The sequence below is a fragment of the Alternaria postmessia genome, assembly GCF_024291825.1.
Source record: "Alternaria postmessia strain BMP 2775 chromosome Unknown scaffold_76, whole genome shotgun sequence".
NCBI lineage: Eukaryota > Fungi > Ascomycota > Dothideomycetes > Pleosporales > Pleosporaceae > Alternaria > Alternaria postmessia.
Window position 1 is genome coordinate 74,216 of NW_026260149.1, and position 12,072 is coordinate 86,287.

Sequence of the window (12,072 nt, forward strand, 5' to 3'; positions counted from 1 at the left end):
ACCAAACATATTGCGATTGTTTCAAGGTCTATCACCGAAGCCTCGCCACTGTTCCCCTGTGCCTATCCAGATGTGAACGATGTTCCCGCGCCCCGGGGATGAGCAGTCCCTCATTCGGACGGACCCTGGACATCTTAGATCCTTAGACGAATTCCACCAGTAGCGCAAATGAGCAGTACCCCCGATTAATTAAGCTCCGTCAAGCTACGGTAGATACATAAAGTGTTCTGTGGGGAAGCCTACCATTCATGCACCACGATGCATGGATCGTCGTGCTTATTCCCCTCGGCAAAAGCTTGGAGAGGCTTGGATACCCTAGACCTTCCTGCTATGCGAGCCAACATACCGCCGGCTATTATGGGAAGCATTGACGCGTTCTGTTACCACAGTATTGCTGTAGTTTTTTTTCTACTGTACATGCGGTGTAGAGGAGGGGGAGATGGGTCATGTGTACCTGTGCTGACCCCTTCGAGGCAAATCTTGACGTGGCGTCTTCCGATAGCCCTTTGGGCAAGGCGCGTCAGGGCGGCCACTAGAGAAGCCGAAGAAGGTGCCGGCGGGAGGATGCGAAAGGTTGATGGGAAGAAAGTTTGGATGACATGAACGGTGTTCGGTCAGTACCCAGGTAGGTACGCAATGAGGTACTTTCTTTGCACGTCTGTTGATACCTATCTGACTCCTTCGTTGTACCTTCAAGGTCCAAACGCCTTCCATTACGACCTTGACACCAAAATAGAAAGTAATTATGCGACCCACTATGAAACAAGCTCAAGGCATGAATCGCCTATCCCGTCTTGTTTCTTAGGCACAGTCTGCGCATGAGACAGCACCACAAATCATGACGTTATACACCAGTGTCACATCTGCTCTTCTGCCGGTAATAACATCACGGTAGAACGCGTGAAACAACAGCATATATCATCTCGTTAACAGCCGAAGAACCCAGATAATAGTCCGCGGGGTGTAACCAGGACAGCCGGTCAGAGAGAGCGAGAAGGATACAGTGGTGCGGGTGAACGCATCGGTACAACTGAAACATGGCGTGTCCGTCTCAGAAACATCCTTTCATCTCCGATGATGTTCTGGACTTAACATCCACAAAATGGTCTAGAATGACGAAATCTTCCATAGACTACACTACTGTCAGTGAAATGAGGAGCACATGACGACAAGGCACGAGTTTAAGCGGTATGATCATAGCAATTCCGCGTGAGCAAAAATCCGGATTCAATAGCCTAACTCTTGAGGCCGGTCCGTAATGGCGCCGTGACGCCGATGTGCAAGCCCGATGCACCCACCGCCAGATATAATGCAGGTATAAGGTATATACAGCGAACAGAAAGCGCAAGTATGTCGCTTGTCCTCAAAAACGCTCATGACAGCATAGCAAAACGACCCGACCCATGCGTCTATCATCTATCTTCGCGTAGCCTCGATAGCTTTCTCCAAGCCAACGATCCTCAAACTCTTGCCTCGGCCAAGTTTACCACTCATCAAGCCAGCTGCAGGAATGAGCTTGTCATCCCAGTGACGGAAAAGGACCTTCATGTCGCGAGGTACACCTTCTAGTACAACTGTAGTAACGGGCATGAATGGACGGTCTTCCTCTGATACAGCAAGCATACCGTAGGCTTGCGCGAACATTAGGGCAGTGGAGAATGCAGGCGCTTGTGTGCGAGACAAAGGACCAACAATTCTGCGAACCATTAGTGAACTGTATCTTAGAATCCAGTAACGAGATAACTCACATGTACATCTCGAAGAACGCGTCAAGTACATATACGTTCTCCGGCTCCAGATCCCTCTGAGAGAAAGGCATAATTTCTTTGACTTCGGTCTTGACAACACCTTGCGGCGTCTTGGGCGTAAGCGGCGTCTGTGGCCTCTGTTCAGCAGCGTTCCAAGATGGTCTTCGCAGCAGCGGTGCGAAAAAGGAGCTGCTCACCTGGAGTGCTTGGCCCCATCCTGCCGGCTGGCCAGTCGTTTGTTCGATCTTGTAGAGACGTACGCGGTACTTGTCGGATGTGGCCTTGTAGCGCCAATGGTCTGCTGAGCGGGGAATGGCGGGGCCCTTTGCTGGGACTTGAGGGGGAGGAAATGTGTTGTTGAGGAAGCTTGGAGGTTCGGCGCCTTCATCAATCTCGTTGTAGTCGCCAGTAGGCGCGAGGTCCATGCCCATAAGACGTGCACCAGATAGCTCCTCAGCAGAACAGCCGCGGCCCTTCCAAAGAAACACCTTGCCAGCCGAAGTGGAGACAAGGTAGGGGAAGGCGGAGCATAGGCTCTTGAGTGAGAAATCGACTTCGTCAAAAGCAAGGTGTCCAAGATGGCGGCGACCACAGAGCATGAATTCCTTCGCCGCTGGCTTTGCACCACGTCTTGTGATGACAATACCGCCCAGGGCTTCGAAGAAGTTGGGTGTCTCTTGACCTTGACGTATGACTAGAAGCGTGCCTTGATTTTGACGTGCATGGTTCTTTGCGAAGAGTTGTACATCTTCAAGCGTAGGCTCTGCTACACCATTGCCAGCCCACAAGTAGACATTAGTATGCCTAACACCCCTTGCGTCATCGTAGACGTGCGTGCACAGATACATTGAATCCTGGAACAGGATATGCTCTTCTTGAACAGGCACAGCTGTGAGTCTACCATCGCCAGTTACTTCTTGGATCTGCTTGCGCAATGTACGTATCTTTCCAGATGGACCCAGGTCAAGCGGTGGAGATTTTAGTGTGTACATAGTATCGATGTTGTCGGGCAGCTGGCCTTCAGTCACAGGGGCTTCATCGAAGAAATCTGCGAACATCCCATCGTGTTTTGGGAGAGTCGGTGACACAATGGAAGGCTCAGAGAACGGTCTATTTGCGCTTCCCGGTGGTGACATAGGTGCGTTTTTGGGTGGTTGAGGACTGGATTCTCGCGATCGAGACGCGACGAATCCACCCAAGCTTCCTAAGCTGAAGCCTAGCCCGACAGGTTTCGGCTTCGGTGGCAGAGGCTTGGATTCAGTCGGTGATTGTGAGTTTGATTGCGGCGGATCGGGCAGAGCCTTGGTGCCTGACCCCGATGAGCGAATCAAGCCGGCGTCCTTCATTGCAGCTTGTTCGTCTGCTTGTGTAGGGAGTTTGATCGGAGACCTGACTCGTGGTGGAGCGGGCGACGAAGAAGCTGAGGACCTGCCCCATAGTGTGGTAGCGCTCTTGACCGATGAGAACGTAGTCTTCTCAGGCGAAGGCTCATCCTTCGCCGGCGAGATCTCCACATTGGGTGTTGAAATCTCCCGAAGTGGTGTCGACCTGGGACTCTCTGCTACTGGCTTGCTAGGCAACGTTGGTAAAGGACGCGAGAATCGAGAATGAGGTGTGGCTGGGGAAGACGTGGGTGAGGCCGGCTTTGGTGATTCAGTTTGCTTGGGCAAAGGTGACTTCTGCGGCGTGTTGTATGACCCCGAGACTCGTCTTTCGAACTCCAGAGACGTTGGCTTCTTGGGTATTCCTGGCGAGGAAGGCTTCGGTGAGCTGATAGACTCCGGTCGTGGCGAAGGCTTGGGCAAGACCTGCGGATCAGAAACCGTTCGATCTAGTTCCGAGGACTCTGACTTCTTGGGAGGCTCTGGGGGTGAGGCTTTGGCGAAGGCTCCGGAAGAGATGCGCGCTGATTTGGCTGGGGTAGCAGGCTTATCAGTCAAAGACTGTCTGGCTGGCGTCCTGGCTACTGGTCGCTCCTCTGGTTTTCCGTTAGTCTTGGAAGGCTCAGAGCTAGGAAGGACATGCTCTGGTTTGGCCGAGGGAGCAACGGTAGCAGTAGGTACCTTCTCTTGAGCCTTTTCTTGAGTCTTCTCCGGTTCGGCAGTGGTGGGTTTCGAGGCGGGTGCCCTTCGCTTCGGTCCGCGGGCACGACCTTTAGTCATGTGTTGCAGCTCTGGAGCAGGTCCAGTCTTCTCTTCCTGCGCAGACCTGGTAGGAGACACGTCTACCTCAGCACTTGATGTAGACTTGTTCATCGCAAGAGGAGGTGGGCCTCGAGCGAGCATACCAGCTAGAGCAGGGTTGAATCGACCCGCGAGCTTGCCAGACATTGCTGGCTCTTTTGTCGTGGAGGCGGGTGCGGGTTGTGCTGGCTTGTCGTTAATGACAGGCCTGTTCGCCGCTAAACTCTTCCTCCTCATCAGAGCTTCCGGAATGGGCTCTGGTTCTTTCGGTGCAGCAGCTTTCGGGTCACTGTCTGCTCGATTTAAGACCTTCTTCTTTGCAATAGCCTCTGGCGTCGGAGGGGATGGTTTGGATGCACTGTCCGATCTCTTCAGCGCTGAGCCCTCTTCTTGAGCCTTGTCAAAGATGGTAGATTTCCTCTTGATGAGGCTCTCCCTGAACTCATCCTTTCGAACTGTAGGCTTTGGGCCACCGGTTATGTTAAGAGCGCCTTTGCCTCGTGTGATGTTCTCCTTGAGCACATCTGGCGCAACATAGTTCTTGGTTTCAGCCTTTCTTAATCTGCCAAACACGTTCTGTAATTCATTAACCTCTCCCTCCTTCTTTGAATTATCAAGAGGTGGCCGGCGCGGCTTCAATCCAGCGCGGAAATCTTTCTTAGGTGGTGTTTTCGGCTTCGAAGCTGGGAGACCACGTCCAGTGTCCTGATTGAATCGTGACGCTACTGGTTTGGATTCTACTGCTGTCGGTGGTTGTTCAGCTGGTGGTGGTGGTGATGCTGACTTGGTAGAGACAGGAGCAGTTGCTTCGGTAGCAGCCTGCTCGAGGGCGTCTTTTGTAACTTCAGGCTCAGTCGCCCTCGGTGATGTCTCGGCTGCGGGCTTGTGTTCTTCTTTTTTGGTGAACAAGGGCTTTGGTGCCAACGCAGGTGTAGGACTCGGCGACGCTTCTTTGACAGTCTCCATCTTCTTGGGCTCTGCAGACTCTTCCTTCTTGGGAGACTCGGGCCTGCGGAGGCCTACAGGTTTCAATTGTATGTCTTTTATAGGCGACGTGCGACCCGACCCAGTCGGCTCTCCGAACGAGCTACCCTTGCCTAGGTCCACACTGCTACGCTGTTGCTTGATGCGATTGATTTCTGCCATCCACGCGGGTTGCGCTGGTGCCGATTGCTTCGGCTTGGGCGACTCTGGCCTGCTCAGCGCGCTCTCGAGCCAGGTCGACTTTGTAGGGCTCCACCGCTTCGAGGGGCTCGGGGGTGAGAAATCGTCTTGCAGTGCGTCTTTGTCGCTAAAGGTCGACGCAACAGACTTGGCTCTGCTGTGACGGTGGGGCAGGGCAGGCTTGACGAATTCGTCTTTGGTTGCGCTGTCCTTGTCGGCCCCGGTTATGGTCGCATTGCTGTAGCTGGAGGCAGGACGCGAGGAGGAAGGCTCGATGGAGTTGTCTCTAGTCAAGTTAGGTCGCTCAAGGCCGGAGATTGAGCCATAAACGCTCCCGCGGTTGCTCAGGGTTGAGTTTTGCCTGCTCAGAACTGGCGGTGTCTGCGTGCTCCACCTCTTGCTTACGCTATCGCTTCGCTTGAGCATGGCACTTTGCACGAAGCCGCCCATGCCCTTGGTAGGCGACGCTGATCGCTCCCGTTCGGGCGAGATTCTCCCTTGGGTTGGTGACATGGCGAGGGCGCGTGCGGCACGTTCGTTGTCTCCACCATCGATCGACGAGTCTTGTTCGGAAGGCGGGGCGAACTTTTGGGAGTCGAGTGTTGGAAGGTGCGACCGTCCTTTGGCGAGAGACTCTGCATCGCCACCAGAGACGGATGTGTTGGAGGAGAAACGGTTGCTCATCGTGGCGCTGCCTCGCACGGAGCCAGCCCGAGAGCCGGGCGAGCTGGAGCGTATGCCTTCTATAGGCGGACTACTCATCTCGGGCTCTACAGTAGACTCGCGTGACATGCCTGGCAGTTGCCGCCTGCCCGACACTGAGCCTGTCTCTGAAGCGGCATCATCCTGGTTTTTCCTGAAAGCCGCCGACCCCCTTCCGCCCTCTGCTGATTGCCGGAAGAAGTTTGGATCCTTGGCGCCTAACGATGCGGCAATGGAGCTTCTGGACGGGTTGGCCTCGGGCGAGGACGGTGGTTCGGGTGTGTTGCTGGCAGAAGCTCGTTCGGGCGAGCGTGAGGCGACTGACAAAGGTCGGCGTATGCTGCCCGACTTGGGCCTCTGGTTCCACGATAATGTGCCTGAGCGTCCCAATGCTGCCGCGCTGGTAGCCGGTTTCTTGGGTTCTGTGTCCTCGAGGGTCGCCGTCGTGGGAGAGCTCGTGAGGCGCTGCAGCGATTCGTCGCGTCCCGTGTCTTGAGCAGGAGGGCTCATGTTAGGTGTGGGCGTGCTAGCAGCCTTTTCCTGTACCGTTCGGGGGGTGGCGGCGGCAGAGCGCGGCGATTGGGGAGTATATGGCTTGTCGGGGGAGATTGAACGGGCTCGCTCTGTTTGGGAAAACATCAGTCGTGAACGAGTCTAACGGATCCAAAAACAAACCTGCTCTCCGCGCTAGTCGCTCGCTGCGTCCTTGTATCAGCTCCTCCTCGAGCTTCTTGACGCGCTCGGCATCCTCGCGGTCTCGTTGGTCGCCTAACCGTTGAATCCGCTGCACGAACTCGGAAGGATCGATTTCCTTACTGTCCTCCGATGACATGGTGGTGTGGGCGATGAGAAAGCTAGGCAATCACAGGCCAATGTGCGCTACGGGAGTTATGCGCAAGGGTTGAAGATGCTCGGCAGTGAAATGAATCCCAGACGGATCTTGAGCTAGACGGTCGTTAATTTGCTTCGACTCGGTTATGTCATTCTTGGCTGCAGGTGCTCGTATGTGTTTCAGACGGGATGTAGACGCAAGGCTGGCGGGCAGACGGCATCAAACGAGCGAATGGCGAAGAGAGTGGCAGAGAGAAAGTAGGATGCAGGTCGTGAAGATGGCCTCGATGGCTGTTTGTTTATGCTATCAGCGTTCCAGCTGCGGCCAGTTGACGCCAGCTCCACAATTGGGCGGTTGGAACTTGTCATTCGACTACCGTTGCACTACCCGCATCGAGCCTTTGGGCTGCCTTGCCCCTTGCAACCCCGATGCATGCCGACACGCTTCAATACAGGAAGAGTCGAGCCTTTGCATCCTGTACCACCCACTCAAGACCTTCCTGCAGGTTCATTCCCGTCATAGCACTGCAGGTCATAACGTGCCATTTGTGTGTCTTGATGGCGTCGAGTCGCAGTCCCTGTACGCCACCGTTAGCATTGGCCCGCCAACCAAGCTCAACATGTTCGTAAGCCGTCTTCAACCCACCTCACAAATGTCGTCTTCCGTCATGGATCCGGGAACGTCGCTCTTGTTTTTGAAAACTAGCAGGCTTGCTCCGGAAAGGCGCTGCTCTTGTTAGTCAGTCATCAGGAAGGATTATGCTTGTGCGAACCTCTTCCAGCAGCAACCCCGCCAACTCGTTCCGACAATCGTCTATTCGCTCGCGGTCGGTTGCATCAACAACCCAGATGAGCGTGTCTGTCTTCTCGAAATAGTTCTTCCAGTACGTGCGCAACGTCTTCTGGCCGCCGACATCCCCTGCTTTGTCAGTACAGCATTCTCCGGAGACATGCAGTTGCATTACATATATTCAGTTTGTATCTTTCCCGTTAGTTTCGTTCCGCAGGCTGCGCCATTGTACATACCCATCGTACTCAATCGTCTTGATGATAAAACCGAGTGTAGGACTGACGCTGTTTACATCTTCGTTCATGATCTTCTTCACTATAGTCGTCTTTCCTGCATTGTCAAGACCACTGACGCGGTGAGCTTTTGGTTTAGAGAACAATCTTGAGATACGCACAGCATAAGAATGCGCATCTCCTTGTCCTTGAGACGCGCTTTTCGCAATATCGACAGCATTTTGTGCTTTTCACTTTCCAAGTTTTGTCTTGTTCGTTAGGCAGTCATTGGGATGAGTGGAGCTCACCAGTCAAGCGGCTAAACTGTTTACGGACGCTTGCACACGACGGCATGTCATGCTACAGCACCAACGTCGTAACCACATCGCTCTTCAGAAAGCATGGCCACAAATTTATCGAATTCGGTAAGTTACATGGCATGGGGTGGAAGGGGGCGTGAACAGAGCATTCCATCGAAGAATCGATTCCCTTTTCTTCATCATCGGCGGCGTGTGTTTGCTGTCTTAAGGATACTGAGCCTGTCTCGATGTTCCGACAGTAATCGTACCTATACTGCTTGCAAAAACCGCCTTCCTTCCTTGTTGTGCACTATTACCAGCCACGTGGGATGTGTCACAGCAAGACAGAACTCCAGAATGGGAAGGGGGTGAGAGGGAATCGGCTTGCTCTCACCCAACATACTAGGCAGCTTCGGCGACGAAGCTATAGAACACTGAACCAAGGGCTTCAGACATCAAGGTTCCTTGACTCCTCTTTTCTCTAGTCCTTTCTTCTGTTCCTTTGAGTATCCTCTCGGGCCCTTGCTTGTCTCTTCTCTGTTGGACGTGTCGAACCCGCACTATGAGCCGAACGGCACGCAACTGGTGTCCGCGCAGCACCCTGCCGCCGCTACCGCTATTGATCGAAGTGGACGACTCCTCGGCCAATGAATCCCACGTCAACAAGGAGCTGAAGAACGAACCCATGACCTGGCAGCAAGAAAAGGACTTCAAGGGTTCTCCTGTAAGTCAAGGCGCAACTAGCCTCCCATATCGACTTCAGACCGCTCCGAAAATCCTGCATATGAAAATCATCTTTCCCTCAACCTCAACCTTCTCACCTCACTTGCAGCTAACACGGGACAGGGCCTCAATAAACCTCAGTCTGGACGTCCTCACTGGCAATCGTTGCCTTTCGAAGAACTTCCCACAGTACATGTCGGTGCCGACAATAGCTGGGTAGCTCAACAAGCAGAACTCTCCCTTCCGACTCACCTACCTGAGTTGCACATTAACAACGCGATCAAGAAACAGAAGCCACCATACAAGCGGCGCTCCCGCAACAAGAAGAAGAAAACTGGAGACGGCGAAATGATTGGACCACCTGACAGTACGGCAAGGATCTACGTCCCCCCTCATCTGCGCAATCGTAGCTTTGTCGACGCTGGAAAGGCAGACTCTGCTCACAGTAGCGGTGTTGCTGTCAGCGCATCACCTACTGCATCCAACCAGTCCAAGGACACCATCATCAGCAAGACTGATCCTGTCCCGTAAGTCTACTCAAGAGCGCCTTGCCGTCGTGTCCTGTATTTATTAACACATCTGTAGTAACGACGTAGCTGATCAGCACCAGTCCCCATCCTCATCAGGAAAGACCTCGCACGATCCTAGACAAGACGAGAAGCGCGAATCCGCAATGCCTGAGCCTTTCGTTTACGTTGGTTGGGACGAGCCTAAGGAAGACCTTCCAATTGCGAAGAAGAACCCCGGAAACCCACGATGGGCTCGAGGCCCACAGCCATACAAGAAGACAGTTTGGCCCAAAGCGAAAGATATGAAGTACACACCTTCTAGCAGCAACAGTGACGGCGGCGTTGACTTCAAGTCTAATAGCGACGGAGACCCACACTACGACATCAAGAAGCTGGTAGACTGGAACGGCGATTGGCTGCCTCCTGAGATGTGGTCTGCCCGCAAGGGCTACACGGATCGCCATTTTAGTGCGCACATAGAGCAATGGTGTAACACACATCCTCTAGATTGGAACAACGGAGTCACTCCCTACTTCCCACCCGATACATTTATCCAGGGTAAAGAGTTGGCACCTCGTTACTGGCTCGAGGTGAAGGTGGGCGGTGAAAGTCTCAGAGAGTTCTGGAAAGGTCTCGTAAATCCAGAGAAAGAGCCGAAGCCTCTAGATGCGAACGATCTCACTGACTATATGCCCTGGTGGGAGCTCTATGAGGACGCGGTTTACACAGAGACCATGGATGATGACGAGAGCCACAACCAGAAAATGGTCACCCATCCTACTAGCTACCTCCGCGCCCTAGACGTTCCGGATGCCAGAGTTAACTTCAATGATCCTGAATACCCGTCGGCATCTTGGATGCTGGCTTCTGCACAAGAAAAGGTTGAAGAGAAGAACAAGCGCGCAGCGGAAAAATATCGCAAGTTGATGGCAAAGCGGAGTCGCCCTGTTCCAGAGTCGAAGTACCCTACTCCGCAAATGGCAGACCGCCGGCTACATCCCGAAGCAAACATTTACATTCGACCTGTGAAGCCGGCCGATGTCGAGGGCATTTCGGTAAGTGGAATCATGCCCCCCAAACACGTTCGTGAACCTTCAAGGTTAGAGCGACAATGAATCTGAACTAACACTGCCTAAGGAGATCTACAATTACTACATCAGCAACACTATTTTCGCGACTGAGTTTGACGAACGTACCATAGTTCAGATGGCTCAACGAATCTCTGATATTGTGAACGCCGGTCTTCCATACTTGGTAGCAGTCTCCAAGAGCAACCGATCAAGGGCTAATCCAGGATGTGTTAGCGAGAAGATAGCTGGATTTGTCAATCTGGACGACTATTGCGGTCAGTCGAGCTCATACCGTTATACGTTTGAGATGGAGTTGTTCGTCCACCCAGGGTTCGTTTCTAAGGGGATCGGCAAATGCCTCGTGGATAGACTCCTCGAGATGGTTGATACCAGCTACCGCGCCCGTGGTGGATATGAGTACGTCAACGATGATACATACCTTAAGACTGGACCTGCGAGGGTCATAAAGACCATTTTACTCAATGTCCAACACGAGAATGGCGAGGACTTGGAAGCTGATTGGCGAGGCAAATTCTTGAACGCCTGCAAGTTCTTCCGCGTCGGTCGATTCCCGAAAGTAGGCTACAAGAACGACAAGGTCCTGGACACTTCGATCTTTGCGCACCAGACCAAGGAGGATATCGATCCAAGCGCTCGTCCCACTGTCGCCGGCTGAACGTGATTGTACATACAATCGACGCCAAGTAAGTCACGTATAACAATTCAGAAACACCCACTAACATAACATCTACCAGCCGCCAGCTTGATGATCTGCCATAGCGTCAACCGTCAAAACCCCTAAACCACCACATCGATGCAGCACGGTCGAGTGTGTCTACTCTCTAACAAACCAAAAGTGTTTCCCGAACTGTCTTTTTTGCTTTGCGGTACTACGAACTTACGGTGGGAAACGTTTCATCATAATGAACCAGGATCTTCATATTTCTTCAAGTTCTTCTACTGGGTATAGTGTCATGGTAATGGTGGCATCTGGCGGAGTCCTCTTCAATACGAATACTTGCTTCCACAAATGCTCCAATCCTTCGCGTAGTGCGACGTCAATGGTGATGTCGTCAACCCCCTTGTCGCATACCCCACCAAAAGGAAGGGGAGCGCGCCAAATCATGCCCACCCATGACATGTGACGTCACAACCCTCCCCAAAGCTTGGAAACGCGCTGCGTAACCTCACGCAACTAACATAAAGGCCATTCTCTCCAGACCCCTAAACGACTAACTCTAGAAATTCGTTAGCTCCTACCACGTTCCAATCACCAAAGTAGATAAAGAACAAACATACATCTCCAAGTATTGTACGCGCGGACCAAAAGTTATCCAACATGTCAGACAAGAAGCAAGAAGAGCAGCCTCAGCAACAGCACATCCAGACTGAACCCCAGGATGACGAACAAGAACAGAAGAAGGGCTCTGGAGGTCTTTTGAGTACAATTGGAGATCCCATCGGTATGTAGTCTCGTCATCGTTATCAGCCTCCTGCCTAGCTCTCTCTACATACAGCTCTCTCCTCCCATGCCTGTCCTAATATGCGTAAAGGAAACGTCTTAGGCACAGCCCTCCGTCCTATTGGCGCACCCTTAGAAAAAGGCGTAACTGGCCCACTTGGCAACGCCCTCGGCGGCACCACACGACCCGCTCTCGGTCCCTTGCTAGGCCACGAAGAAGAAAGATCTGAATTGCTAGGCGGCAAGAACAAGGATAGCTATGAGAGTACACCGGAAAAGATTGCAGGAAAGGAGCAGACAGGGCAGAACCCTCTGGGCTTGGATCAAACAGGACGGTGGGGATTTGAGGACGAGAAGAAATAGACCGAGAGAAGAGCAA

At 53.0% G+C, this 12,072-nt stretch overlaps 4 protein-coding genes across 4 annotated transcripts; 2 read left to right on the plus strand and 2 right to left on the minus strand.

Moving 5' to 3' along the window:
- Positions 1–1,416: 1,416 nt before the first annotated feature.
- Positions 1,417–6,629, minus strand: J4E82_008846 (uncharacterized protein; the record flags this gene model as incomplete). The annotated part of the gene is made up of 3 exons (XM_051735076.1): positions 1,417–1,696; positions 1,749–6,420; positions 6,473–6,629. 3 exons carry the CDS (start codon positions 6,627–6,629, stop codon positions 1,417–1,419), a joined length of 5,109 nt encoding a protein of 1,702 aa, XP_051585173.1.
- Positions 6,630–7,074: 445 nt separating this feature from the next.
- On the minus strand, positions 7,075–7,871 carry J4E82_008847 (uncharacterized protein; the record flags this gene model as incomplete). The annotated part of the gene is made up of 6 exons (XM_051735077.1): positions 7,075–7,206; positions 7,275–7,355; positions 7,402–7,547; positions 7,594–7,610; positions 7,655–7,765; positions 7,813–7,871. 6 exons carry the CDS (start codon positions 7,869–7,871, stop codon positions 7,075–7,077), a joined length of 546 nt encoding a protein of 181 aa, XP_051585174.1.
- Positions 7,872–8,491: 620 nt separating this feature from the next.
- Positions 8,492–10,907, plus strand: J4E82_008848 (uncharacterized protein; the record flags this gene model as incomplete). The annotated part of the gene is made up of 4 exons (XM_051735078.1): positions 8,492–8,653; positions 8,776–9,179; positions 9,238–10,216; positions 10,299–10,907. The coding sequence occupies 4 exons, from the start codon at positions 8,492–8,494 to the stop codon at positions 10,905–10,907; spliced, it is 2,154 nt and encodes a 717-aa protein (XP_051585175.1).
- A 663-nt stretch (positions 10,908–11,570) lies between these two features.
- J4E82_008849 (uncharacterized protein) lies at positions 11,571–12,056 on the plus strand (the record flags this gene model as incomplete). The annotated part of the gene is made up of 2 exons (XM_051735079.1): positions 11,571–11,694; positions 11,785–12,056. The coding sequence occupies 2 exons, from the start codon at positions 11,571–11,573 to the stop codon at positions 12,054–12,056; spliced, it is 396 nt and encodes a 131-aa protein (XP_051585176.1).
- Between the last annotated feature and the right edge of the window lie 16 nt (positions 12,057–12,072).